Source organism: Paramisgurnus dabryanus, chromosome 14 (assembly GCF_030506205.2).
Source record: "Paramisgurnus dabryanus chromosome 14, PD_genome_1.1, whole genome shotgun sequence".
NCBI lineage: Eukaryota > Metazoa > Chordata > Actinopteri > Cypriniformes > Cobitidae > Paramisgurnus > Paramisgurnus dabryanus.
The window spans coordinates 33,035,943-33,056,001 of NC_133350.1; the positions used below are offsets into that span (position 1 = coordinate 33,035,943).

General features: G+C 38.1%; 1 protein-coding gene across 3 annotated transcripts in view; it reads left to right on the plus strand.

Annotated features, from left to right (window-relative positions):
• The window catches only part of raf1b (Raf-1 proto-oncogene, serine/threonine kinase b), a 34,062-nt gene that overhangs the window by 6,130 nt on the left and 7,873 nt on the right, over positions 1–20,059 (plus strand). For 2 of the 3 annotated variants that reach the window (XM_065265959.2, XM_065265960.2), the window contains 14 exons: positions 3,614–3,837; positions 4,046–4,161; positions 5,256–5,358; positions 5,443–5,600; positions 7,622–7,708; positions 11,130–11,286; positions 11,420–11,444; positions 11,539–11,639; positions 13,862–13,979; positions 14,089–14,173; positions 14,299–14,475; positions 16,890–16,936; positions 17,434–17,552; positions 19,768–19,899. In XM_065265959.2, the coding sequence (XP_065122031.1) occupies positions 3,640–3,837; positions 4,046–4,161; positions 5,256–5,358; positions 5,443–5,600; positions 7,622–7,708; positions 11,130–11,286; positions 11,420–11,444; positions 11,539–11,639; positions 13,862–13,979; positions 14,089–14,173; positions 14,299–14,475; positions 16,890–16,936; positions 17,434–17,552; positions 19,768–19,899 (1,623 nt within the window). In that variant the 5' untranslated portion in view covers positions 3,614–3,639. The remainder of the gene's footprint in view (positions 1–3,613; positions 3,838–4,045; positions 4,162–5,255; positions 5,359–5,442; positions 5,601–7,621; positions 7,709–11,129; positions 11,287–11,419; positions 11,445–11,538; positions 11,640–13,861; positions 13,980–14,088; positions 14,174–14,298; positions 14,476–16,889; positions 16,937–17,433; positions 17,553–19,767; positions 19,900–20,059) is intronic. The other variant, XM_065265961.2, reaches the window with a different exon arrangement.

The window sequence follows — 20,059 nt, forward strand, 5'->3', positions numbered from 1 at the left end:
CGGGTTGTAAACATTCTGTCATAATAAGAAATTATCCATTATTTAATATTTTATTAAGTAAGGGATAATGTAGAGGCAGCCGGTAGTTATTGGGAAATAAGCCCCGACAGTGTGATCAGGACCCGACGCGAAGCGGAGGGTCTTGTATCACACTGAAGGGGCTTATTTCCCAATAACTACCGGCTGCCTCTACATTATCCCGCTTATTACACGGCTACTTGCCACATAAGAAAAAAAACTGGACATGAATATGAATTTGAAACATTTTATTTGTTTTAAATTAACATTTTTATCCTTCCGCGAAACTTTGCACAGATGCATAAAATGATCGTAATACCTTATTAAGATCCTCTGCTTCATACTTTCCATTTTTTCTCTTTTAGCCAGTCTTTGAGAAGTTTTAATGCCTATTCTGTATTTTTTTGTGTGTTGGCTTCGTAGCTGTCATGCTCTATTTTGTCAAGTTCAGTCTCAGTAAGCTCTCTGTGTCTTGTCGTGGTTGTCGTGTGTTTGTCACAAGATGGCGTCAAACAGACAGTCATCATTATTGATCTTTATTGGCGCGGAGCGATTTTACTCGTGCAAGTAGTCCGGCTATGCGTTATTATTTTGGAGCGGTTATTATTTGAAAAGAACGAACCTGCAAATGTCTCAACTGACCAATCAGAATCAAGCATTCCAGAGAGCCGTGTAATAATAATAATTAATATTCATGACTAATAATTGTAATCAATAAGTATGAATTAATTGATTATTACTAAATTATGAATACTAATTAATTAGAAATTGTGATTAAAATATCAACAAACATGTAAATCCATCAGTTGTTAATGATATGCCAAGGTACAAATCCTAAAGTATAAAATGACTTGAGTCACATATATATTTATTTTATAGTCTTTCCCTGGACTACAATGAACGCAAGGATTGTAGACAACAGTTTACTTCCGCAGCTCATTTAGTACTGACTAAACCATGATTTAAATGCAATAATCAATACGTTTTGAGCAGTGCAGAGTAGGGCTTGTTGTTTGTCGTTTCTACGATCACAAATGCAGAGGTGGTTTTATGTTTTATTATCCTTACCTTATCAATCTGTTATATTCAGGTGTGCTTCGTGAAAAGTGAAGCCGCTGGGTCTTTGATCGCCCCCTTGTGGCTGGGTGCAGTACAATTTATAAACCCCGCCCTCTCCATGCAAACGAATGGGACTGGGCTCTAAATTAAAAAATTATTTACACTTCCAATAAAATTTTCTGAAAGATGGTTTTGGACTTTAAAGGTAGTTGTTATCATGCTGATATATGTTCAATTGTTCATTTTTGTGATCAGTTTCATTTTAGATAGTAATTTGATGCTATAGAAATGGGGCGTGATGTTATGATTGACATTTGTGATTGACAGCTTCACTGTGCAGACCCTCTGAGCTTCGATGGAAGATTGAAGATATAACTAACTATTAATTTTCGATTTCTGTGTTATTTCACACAGACAAAATTTGTTGTATTTAACTTACCTTATTTTAGCAAGCCAGTCAAATGAGACGTTCAAGTGGCGTGGTTAAATTGGGGTCGCAAGCCTTTGGGTGGAAGTTTGATACCGCAGTTTCGCCCCCGGGCTCCACAGGCGATTCCTTCTGCGCATGCCTTGGCTCCAAACTGATGTTTTTTGTGTTAACAACGTCTGGTTCATTTGACTATATTGTCTAGTGAATGCAAACAGAACCAAGAAAAAATTGCAACATTGTAGCAATTTATCCCCCAATTTCGGAACAACGCACGCAATCAATCTTCAGGTCTGAAAACACCCTTAGGAGCCATTCACATGTCGCGCATAAAACGCATGGAAAAAATTAGGCATGTAGGTTCTTGTCACATGACCTGCGGTGCACTTGCAGCATTCTGAAAAGTTGAGATGTTTTTAACTCAATGCGATGCGGACATGCTTGAAAAAAGCGTGGCTTACATTACAAGCGTGCATACCACGCGCCTGCATTTGAAATAACGAACTTTTGCGCGCAAAATACGCAATATGTGAACGGGCCGTTAAGGAGCCAATCACACCAAATGTGTTTTAAATGCATGGAAACGCAAGGTGCGCAGGCGGCTAAAAACGCAAGGCGTTTGGCGCGCATAAACAGCACGCATACCGCTCACTGCTCATAGAAAATCACTCAAAAAAGGTGCTGGACATAGAGAAGCAACAATAATGTAGGTTATGGGGAAAATTATGTGTTTCGTGAAACATTAACCACACAAACACATTGTATTACAACAAATACACAATAATGTTGTTTTAGCAATGTATTAAGCTCTTTAAACTTCAGCAGTACTGCGCAGATCTGTTGGCCTATGACATCAAAGTTTCTCGAGAAAGTTTAGAGACCAATCACTTCACATAGATCCGACTGCACAGTGCTACATTAGGTCAAATACGCACTTGCCACCAACTAGACAGGGCTGGGAATTGCATTTACAATTTGTGAGTGTAATCTGTCAAAATGACGTATAGTTTTCAGATTAATATTCCGTTGCTGTCAAAGACGGAAAATTCTTCGGTTAACGCGACCTCTGTTATGACTTGCCTGATATATGTTTAAATGCTTTTAACTTGTTTCTTTTAACTCCATCCTGTATTTACGTATTTTGTTGACACTTTGGTTTAGATCAGAAATACATTTTAAATACATCACTTAATTCTTGAGAGTATCTGTAAATAAAGAAACTTGTTTCAAAGTCTTTAAGCTACAGACTTTGTTAAATTGGTTGAAAATAAGAAAATGACAGACAGATACTAAACTGCCCTGTCTGATGTTTTACTCATCCACATTTTTTTTAATTAGGAGTGTAAGGCGTGACCATAATTTTAGGTTATGGGTAATGTTATCACAGTAAAATCGTTTTTGCTAGATACTATCTAATCTTGGAAGATTATCTTGGAACAAATTAAATTGTTCACAAATGACAGGTTTATCCTATTTTATTTAGTTTTTAAGAGTTACTTTACCCAAAGTAAAATATAATACATATATGTTAGAATTTCATATTGACATTGCAATATTTTGTCTTTCTGTGATGTATATTACAATATAAGAAATACTGAATGACTTTACCAGATGATTAAATGACTAATTTATACATGCCTATCTTTTTTCAATGCGTGCACTTTTAATCTTTGTACAGTGCATCGTGAATGTGTTAGGATTTATCCCAGCCCCATTCATTCATTATGATCCAAACAAATGTTTTATTTTGTGCCACCATACTTACTCGTGTAACTACTCATGTAACAGTCTTTAAATAGGGAAAACATGGAAGTATTTGGTGGCTTCTAAATTCATCCCTGTTTGGATCCTAAGTAATGAATGAGGCTAGGCTAAATGCTAACACATTCACGATGCGCTGTAAAAAGATTAAGTGCATGCATTGAAAAAGATAGGTATGTATAAATTTGTCTAAGTTGAGGTAAGAACATAGTAAAATATTGAAAAACGGTGGTGTTTTCCTTTAAGAAAGCTAATATCATAACATTGATTACACACACACACACACACACACACACACACACAATTTGTGAGTTTGATGACTTGATGTTGGTTTTGTTCTGATTGTAGATTATTGTAATCTGCTGCCCGCTGTGATGGAGCACATTCAAGGGGCCTGGAAAAGCATCAGTCATGGGTTTGGAGGCAAAGACTCTGTATTTGAGGATTCCTGCATGTCTCCCACCATTCTCAAGAACTACCCATACCGGAGATTATCAGATGATGGGAGAATACCAGACTCTAAAACAAGCAGCACAATCCGCGTCTACCTGCCTAACAAACAGCGCACAGTGGTAACTTGTTCAGAACATTGTCTGTAGATGTGTTGTGTTTTTATAAACTAAGGTCCAGGTCAACATTGTTGTTTTTTTGTAGTAGCTGTGGTAGTGCTTGTAAATGATGAACTTTTACAATTGGTTGAATGTGCTAAAATTTTCATCCTTAGAAAATTTGTCCATATTTTCCCTCTGTGTTAAAATTCCTAAAATCTTCTTCTAAAAGGTGAATGTGCGACCAGGCATGACGCTGCACAACTGCCTCGTCAAAGCCCTGAAAGTCCGTGGACTTCAGCCAGAATGTTGTGCTGTGTTCAAGCTGCACCCAGAAAATACCAAAAAGTAAGTGTTAAGCCAACTGGGCACCTGTGTTTTTTTTCTTTAACATAAAATACCTAAATCATCACTACAGCAGTCAGGGCCATTTTTAAAACGCGCAGAATTTGGGATGCTCCTTTCAGTTAAGTTTCTCGACCGACAACCGCAGCTTGTTAACCATTAACATTAACAATAAGATTTTTATATTATATGGCCATTTAGTAAAATACAGTTGATGGTTGTCTGTGACCCGGTACAAACATTTAATTTAATTTAAACGAGCAAACAGCAACAACAGATCAACAACAACCAGGATTGATTCATTATGAAATTTTCATAATTTGATAATCAAAGAGCACGCGATCAGTCCAGAGGAATAATATTCAAATAGGGCAGTTTGTCTCTTATTTACCACAGGTGCCTGGTTCCACTGGTCATGGAATTTCTGGAATATCATGGAATTTTTAAAAGACATTGAAAGTCAGGGAAATGTATATTTTTTCATTCAAGAGACGTCATGCCTGCTGCACTCATCTTAATCCCATCTCACTTGTCAACTGGCAAGTTTTTCTTACATTCTAGGTCATGGAAATTCAGCTTTTTAGTCAAGGAAAAGTCATGGAATTTATTGCATTTAAAGTACAACACATTTATAAGAGCTTTTACCTCTTCTTTCTCTATTCATGTAAAAAGAGAGATGTTTATGGTCAGGGTCTAGGACAGGAGCGATCAGCGAAGGTCTGGTTCCCTAATATGTGCGGACATGTCCCTGTGTAGCTACAAAACCATACTCGAGCACGGACGCATGTGCAGTACAAAATCATTTCTTATACAAATGATTACTTTTACAGAACGTCAATTACTGGACATTCACAAATAGAAAAGTGCACAATTACAAATACAATCCTCGTCTTTATCTGATCTTTATGAGATGTGTGTGAACTCACAGATTGCAGAAAATCATTGGCAGTGTGAATGAACTACAATCAAACAAGCCCTGGACAAATCCCATACACATTTTCTTTGCATTTTCTATAATATGTGTATAAAAAGTCTTTAGACAAGATTGCTCAAATGGAATGGACAGAAAATAAATGTATGATTTATAAAATTTTTAGCAGAAAGTCACGTATGGATTGGAACACAGATTCTACCTCACTGGTCGGGGAGGAGCTCCTGGTTGAAGTCTTAGATCACGTACCCCTGACTACGCACAATTTTGTAAGTTGAAAATATGTGTTCACAGTGCCGAAATGATTTACCAATGACTGATGTGCCTAAGTTTGCTTTGACCTCTTTTCACAGGTACGAAAAACGTTTTTGAAGTTGGCCTTCTGTGACATTTGTCAGAAGTTTCTTTTGCACGGCTTCAGGTGTCAGACGTGCGGCTACAAATTTCACGAACATTGCAGCACCAAAGTGCCCACCATGTGTGTGGACTGGAGCAACATCCGCCAGCTTCTGTAAGTATAAAGACAGCATATCAAAGAACAAACACCATCTTTAACTTAAAACAGTTGGAGACATTTATCTGTACTATTTTGAGCAAATGTTTATCTTTATTTTTTGATTAACCACGTTAGCCATGTTGTGTAACATACGTTTATCTATAAATCTTATTCTCAATATCATCCACACCACAGTGTTTTCCAGTGAAGTAAGGATAGGTATGTAAATGTAATTTAAGAGAAGTTATTACTTTACAGATCCACAGTGCACAGTAAGTTTTTTTCCCTAAGGCGATCAGGTTACTTAACAGCTGTGGCTGACTACTGTTCTTATCGCTTTATCTCTCTCTCTCTCTCTCTCTCTCTCTCTCTCTCTCTCTCTCTCTCTCTCTCTCTCTCTCTCTCTCTCTCTCTCTCTCTCTCTCTCTCTCTCTCTCTCTCTCTCTCTCTCTCTCTCTCTCTCTCTCTCTCTCTCTCTCTCTCTCTCTCTCTCTCTCTTATCCCTTTATCTCTCTCTCACTTTCTGGATGCTATGTTAATTTTCTCCCCCACAAACATAATTTTGCACTACTACAATTTAAGGACTCTAAGCTACTTTCATTGCATTCAGTGGTCCCCCTTATTGCAATATTTGCACACGTACTATTGCACTTTTACTTAGAAATCTATTATAAGGGCCGGTCACATTATAACTATAACTTAAAAAAATATAGTTTTAAAAATCGTTTTATATTAAAGAGAATAGCGGAGTTCACACCACAATTATAACGATAAAGATACAAACAACGATATCGTTGGGATCATTTTCCGTGCATTTTTTCCCCCACCTGATTAACGATAAACTATTGACAACCAATTAAATCTATCTGAACTTCAAGTGCACGCACAATTGAAATGACTGTGGAAAAGCTCATTGCTGAGGTCCATAACAAAAAAATTATCTTGAGTATCCAGCACTGTTGCAGTTGCTGTAAAATTGACTATGTAATGCTTTTTTCCAACCACACTGACGGTACATTCACACGGGGCGTAAGCGTTAACGCTTAACGGAAGGCTTGTCTGAAGCGTGGCCAACAGCCAATCACTGTGGCCGCGACACAAGCTCCGGTCTTCCATAAACGTAATTGGCTGGCTCTGCCTAGGTTATTTGCATAAAGCGATATGATTGGCTGACGCACGCGTTGCCGCTTGAAAAGTTGAGAAATGTTCAACTTCTGCCGCAAGCAACGGCACTGACGCGGCGCCGACGGATCCACAATTCAGTTCGCCAACGCTTGACGTCACCCATTAAAAGTGAATGGGAAGCGTCAACGCTTACGCCCCCCGTGTGAATGCGCCGTCACAACGGCAAAAGGTAAGATATTAGATTGCACAAATTACCAGATTCACTGTTTAGAGTTAACGTGAAACGCAGCGTGTAGAGGACATCTGCTGGTTACTCGCTGTGTAAATGCAACAAGAACAGGATATTTACATATTCAATGACATGTTAACAATTGCAAAAGTTTTTATTACAAGAACTATGCAATATTAGATAATGCTATTAAAAGACAAGTGATTAGCATAAAGTTATCTTCCGGTGATGTGGACGCTAATATAGTTATCGTTATAATGTGACCGGCCCTTTTTAGTGTCTGTTTTTTTAAATTTTGAATACTGCTATGAAGATGTAGTAAATGTTTACTGTACTGAGCTGTGCTTGTTTGTTTTAGAATTGTTAGATGTCTTTTTAAGCATACTATGTGTTATATGTTATGTTTCGCTATGATGCTACCAGAGATACTGTGTTTGGTTTCTCCCTGGTTGGAGGAAAGACAATAAACTTGAACTGAAGTGTTGAAGTGTTTTGCATAGAGGCCTTGGCATACTTTTAATTCTGTAGATGTTTATCAATGAAAATTAGGTAATGCAGAACACAATGGTCCATTCTTCTGCTTCTCATGCTAGTAACTCTATAAACCATGGGATATGTTGTAACAGAATGGCTGTGTTTTAATAACAACTTGGTCATATTTTGGATTCTCTTATTCTTCCAGGCTGTTTCCCACTCCAGGAGAGAATGGGACTCCATCCCTCCCGCCTCTCTCCTCTCGCCGTATGCAAAACTCTAGATTCCCTTTCAGGTAATGATGGCTTGTTTCTACAGTGGTGGCCAAAGTTATAAGAACACCTGACAGATCTGAAAATATTAACCTTTTTGTCTCCTGAACATGATTTATTTTTATAATGATGGTTGTTCTGAGCACAAAAAATATCAGATGATGTGAGTCGTACAGTTTTATTCATTTTTAACTTTAATATTCAAGCCAAAGGCTTTCCTTTGAATTAACAAGTGCAGTTTATTTTCCAAATCAGCCCAAATTTGCTTGATGTGGTTGAGGTCTGGAATTTGAAGGGGGCAGTAAGGAAAATTACCAAAATCTGCTTATGATAGCCACCACTGTTTCTGCAAAGTCATCATTATGCTTTATAAACCATAGAATAGTGCCATCATAAGGAGATTTAAATCTTTTGGCCCCCTTAAAGTCCAGACCTCATCCCCGTTGAGCAAATTTGGGGGAAGTTGGAAAATAAACTGCACTTGTACAATCAAAGGAAAGCCTTTGGCTTGAGTTGCAGAAGCGATGGGATAACGTTACTGCTAAAGAGGAAATATATTGACACTACGCCAGAGAGATGTGCTGCTGTAATTGTTGCAAAAGGTGGACATACCAAATATTAAAGTTAAAAGTGGATAAAAACGACTCACTTCAGTTGATATTTGTCGTGCTCAGAGCAACAATCACAGTGAAATGAAATCCAAAAAATTTTTGGAGGCAAAAGAAAGGTTAATATTTTTATAATCTGTTAGGGGTTCTGTCAATTTAGCATGAATCTACAGATCTGATCCAACCTGCTCTTCAAGAATGTCAAATGTACAAAAAACATTTTGTGCTGAAATGATTTGTTCTGAAACTTTTTGCCATACCGGATTAACGGTGCAGAAATGTTTTAAAAGGAATGTTAAGTGTTCAGATCAGTTAAGATGATTTTAGATCATTTGACAGATTTTATGGCGCAATGTTGATCACTGAAACTTAGTTTCATTTTTTGTTTAGCTACAAGACTAAACAAAAATAAAAAATGAGGTCATGCACATCAAGGCGTTTACATCGGCGGCCGGCGTATGTTTTTTTGTTGTTTCCAATGAAGCGTCGCGCTTTTCAAAATGCGGGTTTTATCCGAGCTGAGTGCCGAGAGTTGACAAATGTTTAACTTTGTGTGAAACGCTAAGCTTGTCAATGTCACTTCTCACTCGGCCGTCCAATCACAGTTAGGGAGGACATATGTCACAACAGCCAAAGCGCTCTCCTGAAAAAACACTGGCAAGCGTCTACCTTTGGCTTCCGTCTACGGTTTTCAGACGTGTTTAACTGCTTTGGTGTACACCCTTATGAGCACATGTGGACCTGGTATTAAGATGTGTTTTGGTCAATCGGAGCACAAATGGACGAGAGAGGCGCATGTTCGTTCACTTTGTCCACTTTCTACCGCTTCTGTCCTGAATACATTGAGGGGATGGTCTGTGGACGAGTCATTAAAACATGAGCGGGAGAAATGACGGGTTTAAGATAATGCACAATAATATTATGTGAGAATCACTGATCTATATAATTGACTGGATTGCGCAAAGAACGCTTGACGTAACCGCGTGAGGTGAAGCCAGCGCAGATTTTGAGCGGCCATCTTGGTATACTCAACCGGCAGAGGGTGTCATTGACTTCCATTCAAAATCATGATCAAAATTTACCCCCTTTACAGCATATCAGTTGCACAAGGTTAATTTTTAGGATATGTGTACATAAATTATTTGTTAATTCTGGTGTTATTTGCAATGTTTATGTTTTAATCGGGCAGGATAATGAATTTATAAAAAAACGTTAAGGTGAGTGTGTCTGCTGCATTCTGTTAATGACACGGGCATTTTTTTTTTACATTAAGCTATACAGTGACGGTAAGCGTTATTTCTCTCAATAAGTCTAGGTAACTTGTAAGTTTGAATAACATAATTACAAAACCAGCAAATTATTGCATGCACATACGATACAAAGCATGATTATTTATTTAGATTTCAGGATGAGCACGTTTGTCATTAATACTAAATATGCTTCGGTCTGTCTGCTGATCTGATACTGTAATAAAGATGACTGTATAATAACTGTTTATAAAGCAAAATCTGCAACTATTTACATGCTTAGGACGTTCGTGTTGTAATAATGTACAGGGTAACTTCAGATATAAAAACGAAGTAAAGTGATGTTTTATCATTAAAAACTCATAACGTCCATTGATTTAATAGAATGTTTGGGTATACCAACATGGCGACGCGTTGGCTTCACAAATGTGACGTCATGCGCAATCCAGTCATTTATATAGATCAGTGGTGAGAATACAGCTGCTTGTGTTGTAAAATAAACGTCTTGTACATGTATGGGCTTTTTAAATATTTCAAAGCGATTGATGAAATAAGCTCACACAGCTTTCCTTAACAAAAGGAAACATAAGAGGCGGAGAGCAGCCGTTTTAGTTTTATCAATGAAAGCCTAAAGATAGCACTGTGGGTTCGCACTAGAAGTTAGGACTGATGTAAAAACATTGTGCTCTGTACATTATATATTAGATTAATGGACTGAGAGTAGGCAGTGTTTTGTGGCTGTTCAAACACATTCGACCACACCTTTTGAGGTGCGTCTACACCTTAAAAGCAATCCAGTCAAATGTGTTTTTAAAGGAGTAGTCCACTTTAAAGATGGGGCCCATTGACTTGCCATAGTATTTTTTTCTTACTGTGAAAAGTCAATGTACCCCATCTTTAAAGTGGACTACTCCTTTAATTAGCTCTAAATGTGGTCGAAACTGGACGAGCTCTTTTACAACTTCGATCGACCAAAACGCATCTTAATACCAGATGTAAACAGGGCCTAAATAATTTTACACATTTGCATTAGATTAGTGGGAAAAAATTGCTTACTTACCTTGTTTTTGTAAAACTGTTAAAAACATGGTTTGTAAGGTAGTCAACATTTTTACAAATGCCATTGATATAGCTTAACTTGAATTGAATTTTGAACCTGAACTATTTCTTTTAAGCACATACTCTAAAATAATGTTGGGTTTTATGCAGCCGTTGGGTAAAATTAATCCAGAATATTTTGAATTACAGCCCAGCTGGTTGGGTTCTTCCCTTTTTAACCAAACAATGGGTTTAAAATAACCCAGCATTTTTTATAGTCGCATTAAGATGTAAAGATATTTCTTTAGAGCAAATCAAGAGAGAATGATGTAATTTTTGTTTTTGCATCAGCCATTGTATCATCATCTTATTCTGTATTTGAACATTTATTGGCCTGGTTTTCATAATGGCTTCCTTAAACATTTCCCAATGTTTTATGTTGTGAGAAAACCATGTAAGAATTAAATGTTAGTGGAAAGATCTTTTAGAAAAATATTATTCATCTCAGTGAGAGTGCCAGATCTTCACTGATGTACGAAACACCTTTTCAGTCCATATCATAGATACTCAACGCCAAATGCTTTCAACTACATCACGCCTATGCCGTCCCCTGGGGTTTCTCTTAGTCACAATAAAGTGCTGTCCACATCCACACCTAATGTACATATGGGGAGCACCACCCAACCTGTTGATGAAGCTGCTTATCAGGTACAACAACAACACTAAAGATCGTATCATATTGTTTCTTTTTCAAGATTGCCATTGCTATTCATTATTGATTTATTTTTGTGTTAAATTTTCCATATTTAAAACATTGTTACTTCCCCATATTTTTTCATAGGAAGCCTTAGGAGGTAATGAATCAGGTATGGGGCTTTCTGTTTTATCTTTTATATTTTTACCAGTTAAGTGCGGCCTAATCAGCTCATCCTTCCTTTTTGTATTCACGTTCATTTACAGGAAGTCCTCAAAACCTAAGCCCAACGGAGTGGTCCAAAACCCCGGCCCCAGCTCATAAGGAGAAAGCAACTACAGTTAACACTCAGGAGAAAAACAGAATTGTAAGTTTGTTAGCTTTTTCATGTAATTTTACAATCTATATATATAAATAACTTAATATAAGAATAAAAAATCAGAACCCTAAACCAACACACATCTATTAAGCCTGATTTGCACCTCTCCAATAGGGCTGGACGATTTATATTGGGTGGGATTGTTGTGCACATCTTATCTGTAAAGCCAGTTCGGTGATTAGTAGGAAATCGCCATCACCTGCTTTCAGATGGAGCAGCATTTACTACACCAAGCCTTAGCTCACTGACAAAGCTATGCAATATCGCATTCATTATTACAGGCACAGCCCATTAGGACAGCCCTACTCTCCAAAAATGTAACAATGTGTCAATTCTATGCGGACTGCAACGGCTGTGATTGGTCTAATGGAACACCTCCCACAGGTCAAAGAAAATTGTGTAGCATTTCCTTATAAGCATTTCCGCTTGTGACATTAAAAACAAAAATGGACCAAGTTGATATTTAATAACTGAAGCTGCAACAAAAATTGCTGTCCGCCATTACTGCTGATGCTTCCCCAAAAATGTACACAACATTGAGTGCGTTAACATGCACAGTCTTACGCCGATTATGCTTAATAAACTGATAACACGTGGGGTCATGTAAACGCGTAAAGCGGTTTTCTTTAATCGGGGAAAGCCCATAAACAGCGTAAGCAAAAACCGATCGGCACAGGTAGTTTTTTGCTCATTACGCCGATTTCGCGTGGCATGTAAACACCTTAACCCGCTTTCTCACAGTTTTGTCCATGTGCGCATGTCTCCGCGTATGAAAGATGAACGTCACACGCGGAAGTAAGCGCAAGGTAACGCATAAAAGTCTCCGCTCGACTAAAGCAGTTGACAGAGAAACTGTGAAAATAAAAGCTCATGTTACATTTACAGGTTCTGCAGACACGAGGAGAGCTACAACAGTACAGCTTAAGACAGATATGTCGTTGACTCTTTGATCGACTATTGTGTACTATAGGTGGTGACGTCACTGCCTGCGAGAAAACTGATAATTCTTCAAGTACCATGTAAACGCAGTTGTCTGCATAGCCGGTTTATTGATTTGCATGTAAACGCATGAAAACAGTTTTCTATAATAAGCAGATTTTTAATAGTTATCCGCTTATTCTGCGCATGTAAACGCACTCATTGTTGCATCTTCGGCTTTTGCCTACATACTGTAGGTTACACCAGTAACATGCCAGTGCTTACTAGCTGGTGATTAATTGCACATCGACACAACCAATGATACAGAGGTATAAATGAAAACTGATGCGAGCCTACAGCATAGGTCCAACCCAGAAGTATAAATCAGCCTTTACAAACATTAAAACATATCTGGGAATATAAAATTGGAAGGAGTAGTTTTTTTAAATTCTAGGCAGGTTTTGTACTCATACTGAACATTTTTATGTTTTAACACCAGTGCTTGAAGTGGGAGAAAAAGTACTCATACTCTCGTGCACCTTTGATATTGCTAGTACAGCGTGTGTGCGTGCATCAGAGGTAAAAGATTACTTAGCAGTTTGGGGGGGGATACATTTATCACATTTAATGGTAAATTATTTCACTTGTAATTCATTACATTGAAATATACTCATTATCAAAAGATAGAGGATTCTGTTCTAAAATGTTTAAGATCAAAATATGTTTACCTCATGAAACAGGCTTGTGACGGTATTAGGGTCACCTGGTACTGGCCACTAATGGTCATTACTGTTTGAGGTAATGGCAGCGGTAACGTTGCTGTTAAAACTGCAGGCGCAGGGTTGCTCTGGGACAGTTTTTACTTTATCATGGTGAAGTTCTGACTCGCACATCTTTGGTCCCTTTCAAATTAGGAAAGAAAACGTCCTATAGATGGTTATTATTTGCGTAATTTGTCGAGATGATAGATAAATCAGAAAATTCACTTAGTGCCCCCTCCCTGTAGTGTGATGTCATTACTATTAATCAGCGATTCATTGATGCTTTGATTCAGAGAGGCGAAGTGATGAAACGCAAGAGAAAGTGCAGGGATGCTAGATTAAAATAGAAGTGCCCGTACTGCGTACCGGTGAGTACCGGTCCCCTTCAAGCACTGTTTAACACCATATATAAGGGAATTTGACATAATAGGTTCCCTTCAATTTATATCACTGTACCACTATGCCAAGAAAATTTTGAGTAAATTGTGATCTGTAATCCATCCAGCTTTTATTTTGTTTTTTTGACACTAGCGTCCTCGAGAAAAGCGAGATTCCAGCTACTACTGGGAGATTGAGAGCACTGAGGTGTATTTCCTCTCTAGGATTGGCTCAGGGTCTTTTGGCACAGTTTACAAAGGGAAATGGCATGGTAAGATTTCATAACCCACGAATGCTGTATTTGTCAATTTATAGTTAAAAATAAAACATAAGAATAAAATTCATCATCGTTTTTGTTTCAATATATACTCCCTGTTCAGGTGATGTTGCTGTTAAGATTTTAAATGTCAGAAATCCCACACCAGAGCAGTTTCAGGCCTTTCGCAACGAAGTGGCTGTTCTCAGGTAAAACAACTTAAAACCATACTGAAATAAGATTGGAAATCTTGGCTTCTTGGGTTAACATTTCAGTGTAACATTCGGTATGTGCAGGCAATTATGCCTTATCTGTTTTTTCTTCTTGATCACAGAAAGACCAGGCATGTCAATATCGTTTTGTTCATGGGTTACATGACCAAGGAAAATCTGGCCATTGTGACGCAGTGGTGTGAGGGCAGCAGCCTCTACAAACATCTACATGTGCAGGAGACAAACTTCCAGATGTTTCAGCTCATCGACATCGCCAGACAGACAGCTCAGGGCATGGAGTGAGTATTTCAGAAGGGAATTCAGAGATCTGTACTTTTAATGTACGTGGTAAATATGCAGGAAGCTATTATGTGAACTAACATTAACAAAGTAAGCTCATACTGCACATTGTTAATTAATACATTTAATGAAGAGATAGTTCCCCAAAAATAAAAATACTCACTCTTAAGTTGTTACAAACCTGTAGAAATTTCTTTATTCTACTGAATACAAATCAAGATATTTTGAAAAATGTTTGTAAACAGGCAGATTAACTCTTTCCCCGCCATCATTTGAAAAAAGTTGCCAGCCAGTGCCAGCATTTTTCATGATTTTCACAAGTTTAAAGCCTTCCCAAAAATGTTCTTCTTTAAATATATAAACATACAATATATCAAAAGAAAGAACAGATCCTCTGCTTTCAAAAAAACCCTTCATTAGTTCTCTTTTTATCAAATGTGGGTAGGTTTCTTCAAAAACAAAAAGTTTTGAGCAAAAAGCTGAGATGATTACATTTTTGTGAAGGGCTTTTGATAGAGATCAGATCAGGGCTACATGATAAATCGCATGCGATATCACGCGCATCTCGTTAGTAATGTCCGTTCCTTGATTAGTAGTAAATCGCCATCAGCTACTTTTAGATTTTACTTTTGAGGGCATTACTAGCCTGCTGCAAAAAAACAATAAAACCATTACAGAAAATTCTAATGGTTTTATTGGGAATTTTATTGTTTCTAATGGAATATGGCCCAAAACGCAACAGTGTATTGGTCTTTGTTGGTCTCTAATGGTATGTATTGGTTTTATTGGTTCTATGTATTGGTTCTAATGGAATATGGCCCAAAACACACTAAAGTGTAGTGGTTTTAATGGTAAAAGCTAATGGTTCCTAATGGTATTTTAATGGAAACCATTAGAATTTTTTTGTAATGGTTTTATTGTTTTTTTCAGCAGGGCACACAGAAGTGCCGTAGGATGGTTGCTAGGACATTATTATGTGGTTGCTGATGTGTTCCGGGTGGTTGCTAGGGCATTATTATGCAGTCGCTAGAGTGTTTCAGGTGGTTGCTAGGACACTTTGTAGTTAATGCTACTCCATCTGAAAACAGCTGATGGCAATTTACTACAAATCAAGGAACCGCCATTACTGACGAGATGCGTGTGCACAATCACATGCGATTTATCGTTCAGCCCTAGATCAGATGCAGAGCAATCCTTAAAACATGCACAGAGTTCTTTCTCTTTCACCTGAGGTGTTACTTCCGGGATGTATAAGTGCGCCACCTGGTCGAGAATAGTGGTATTGCGGAAAGCCAGAAATTCTCGTCATTGGCGGGGAAAAAGTTGAAGGCATGATTGAGCTCCATAGTAGGAAAAAAGAATACTATGGAAGTCAATGGTGCCGTAGATCTGTTTGGGTCCAAACATTTCTCAAAATATCTTGAGTGAACTATCCCTTTAACAATTACAACCTTAACTAATAACTAATTGTTAACAATTACAAGCTTATTGTAAAGTGTTACCAAAATGGCTTAATATCATAGCAAATAGTTTGGAAATTTTATTGACGGACCGAATAGGAAAATTGACAAATTTATTAAGAAATGCCTTTATAGTGTGAGTATTTGGTTTCTAAATGTTGACTGTCAGCTGAAGACAATAATTCACTATGCAAAACACACAAACTGTGTTTATCCTGGTTGCAAGTAAACCCATCTAGTCTGAACAAAACTATGCAATATAATGCAAACATGTAGCAGTTTTTTAAGATTAGGGCATATCACGCAACCTTGCATGTCAGCATCTAATCAGCATCTAACGTCTTATCTGACATCTCTCACAAGTGAAAGGTTTGCATCAGAACATTGCGCGGTTTTAAAGGACGCACCATCTTTGACCAGGTCAACAAATGTGGGGAAGACCAATTGTTTAAAATGGATGTTTTTATTACTGGTATTTTAAGTTAATGTTTTTGGACCTCCAACAATTTCATAGTGTAGCATCTTGCCATAGTAAATGACAGCATTATGTTACTTTGGTGACAGATTTACATTTCAATCACATTACCATTTGTTATTTATAGAAATGGGACGATGCATAAAAATAGAACAAAATGTTGGGGGTGTTTATACGTAAACATAGAGGTGGTTTATCAGTTAACACTTTAGACTGTTTACTCCACCAGCACAGTGATAATGCCAAATATATACAGAAAATGACCTCTGCAAATATGATTTAAAATGTATAACCCTGTCTGTGAAATTCATAATCTAATGAAGAGATTAAAGAAGCATTAAAGTTTGATTTCACTTAACTCTGTCGATATTAAAGATAACAAGGTTATATTCTCACAGAATGTTATTTTGATGATGTAGGATGATTTTATGTCTGGGTCACATATGTCATATTACTCATCAAGTTTTCTCTTTTGTAGTTACTTACATGCAAAGAATATCATCCATCGGGACATGAAGTCAAACAGTATCTTTTACAAAGTTTTGAAGTGTTCAACAAAATGTACAGCTGCTGAATAAACATACTGAATGATTAATCAACACCTGCAAAATAAGAAGAAATGGTCAAACTTTTTTGTTTTGTTTGTTTTGGTCTGGTCACACACCAAAGTCATTTTTTTACTTTTTTACCCAACTCAAGTTGTTTTCAACCTGTATACATTTCTTTGTTCTGCTGAACATAAAGGAAGATATATTTAGCAATGTTTGTAACTAAACAGTTTTGAGCAACATTGACTTCCCTACTACGAAAGTCAAGGGTGCTTCTGTTTTTTGCATGATTACAAATATTTTAGGTGTTCAGCAGAACAAAGACATTTTTTATGTTTGATACAACTAGAGGGTGAGTACATAATGACATAATTTTCATTGTTGTGGGTAAACTATCCCTTAAATAGTTCTGTGGTCAGTTCTTGTGTATATGTGTGCTTCAGCAGCCATATTGTTCCTTAATGGGATGCTTAGATATTTTCCTACATGAAGGATTGACAGTGAAGATTGGAGATTTTGGACTGGCAACAGTTAAAGCCAGGTGGAGCGGATCACATCGAGTAGAGCAACCATCTGGATCAATTCTGTGGATGGTGGGTTCAAACCTAAATTTCTGAACACTTTTATACATAAGATACTGTGTACTGTTACTTAAAAAACAACAAATACTCTACTTCCACATATTGATATTATATCATTGTGTCTAATAAATACATTAGTATCTGGATTTTTGGCAATTTTCCAGAGGTGGACAGTACTTGAGTATTTTTGTTACATTTTCAAGCATCTATGCTTTATCAGGGTGTTTGTCTTTAGAAAAATCTTACTTCACCTTGAAACTATCGCGTGCGCACGTGGAACTATCGTGTTTACTTTTTCGAAACTATCGCGTTTACTTTTTCGAAACTATCGCGTTCACTTTGGCGAAACTACCGCGTTCACTTTGGCGAAACTACCGCGTTCACTTTGGCGAAACTACCGCGTTCACTTTGGCGAAACTACCGCGTTCACTTTGGCGAAACTATCGCGTTCACTTTGGCGAAACTACCGCGTTCACTTTGGCGAAACTACCGCGTTCACTTTGGCGAAACTACCGCGTTCACTTTGGCGAAACTACCGCGTTCACTTCGGCGAAACTACCGCGTTCACTTCGGCGAAACTACCGCGTTCACTTCGGCGAAACTATCGCGTTCACTTCGGCGAAACTATCGCGTTCACTTCGGCGAAACTATCGCGTTCACTTCGGCGAAACTACCGCGTTCACTTCGGCGAAACTATCGCGTTCACTTCGGCGAAACTATCGCGTTCACTTCGGCGAAACTATCGCGTTCACTTCGGCGAAACTATCGCGTTCACTTCGGCGAAACTATCGCGTTCACTTCGGCGAAACTATCGCGTTCACTTCGGCGAAACTATCGCGTTCACTTCGGCGAAACTATCGCGTTCACTTCGGCGAAACTATCGCGTTCACTTCGGCGAAACTATCGCGTTCACTTCGGCGAAACTATCGCGTTCACTTCGGCGAAACTATCGCGTTCACTTCGGCGAAACTATCGCGTTCACTTCGGCGAAACTATCGCGTTCACTTCGGCGAAACTATCGCGTTCACTTCGGCGAAACTATCGCGTTCACTTCGGCGAAACTATCGCGTTCACTTCGGCGAAACTATCGCGTTCACTTCGGCGAAACTATCGCGTTCACTTCGGCGAAACTATCGCGTTCACTTTGGCGAAACTATCGCGTTCACTTTGGCGAAACTATCGCGTTCACTTTGGCGAAACTATCGCGTTCACTTTGGCGAAACTATCGCGTTCACTTTGGCGAAACTATCGCGTTCACTTTGGCGAAACTATCGCGTTCACTTTGGCGAAACTATCGCGTTCACTTTGGCGAAACTATCGCGTTCACTTTGGCGAAACTATCGCGTTCACTTTGGCGAAACTATCGCGTTCACTTTGGCGAAACTATCGCGTTCACTTCGGCGAAACCATTGCGTTCCCTTCGGCGAAACTATCGCGTTCACTTTGGCGAAACTATCGCGTTCACTTCGGCGAAACTATCGCGTTCACTTCGGCGAAACTATCGCGTTCACTTTGGCGAAACTATCGCGTTCACTTTGGCGAAACTATCGCGTTCACTTTGGCGAAACTATCGTGTTCACTTTGGCGAAACTATCGCGTTCACTTTGGCGAAACTATCGCGTTCACTTTGGCGAAACTATCGCGTTCACTTTGGCGAAACTATCGCGTTCACTTTGGCGAAACTATCTTGTGCGCACATGAAACTATCGCGTTTACTTTTGCACGCATGAAACTTTTTGTTTTCACGTGCAAGCAAAAGTTTTCACGTGCGCGTGCGAAAGTAAACAGGATTGTTTCACATACCCAGGCGATAGTTTCACGAAAGTAAACGCGATGGTTTCATGAAAGTAAACGCCATGGTTTTACAAAAGTAAACGCCATGAAACCAACTTTATTTAATTTTTGCTACATGTCCCCTTAGGGGCTCCGTAACATTCAAATTATGTGCTTTTATACTTTTACTGAAGTAAAAAGTACTTTTACCTGAGAAAAGTAAAAAAGTACTAGATGTTTAATGTACATAAATATTAAATGTTAAACAAAAACTTGTATTTATGAAATGAGTAAAAAATTATGATAATATGCGTTTGGGATGTATGTTTTCCAAAGAAAATACTTAAGTACTGTCCACATCTGCTGTGAAGATACATTAAAGATGATAGTATTTTGTGTGTATACTACTATATAAAATAATTACAGCTGGAGTTTTAACACATTTTTACTTTAGGCTCCTGAGGTAATCCGGATGGAGAATAACGATCCTTACAGTTTTCAGTCAGATGTGTATTCGTATGGAATTGTTCTGTATGAGCTGATGACGGGAGAATTGCCTTATTCTATGATTGGAGATCGAGATCAGGTAAGATTAAATAATCATTCAGGTGTGTTTCCAAAAGCATATTTAGCTAACAAAGGTCATAAATTCCATTGAACTCTATTGGTAATGACAGAACTTGTGACTATAGTTGCTTTTGGGAAATGCACCCCAGTTCATTATGTTTATCATGTATAGACATTTT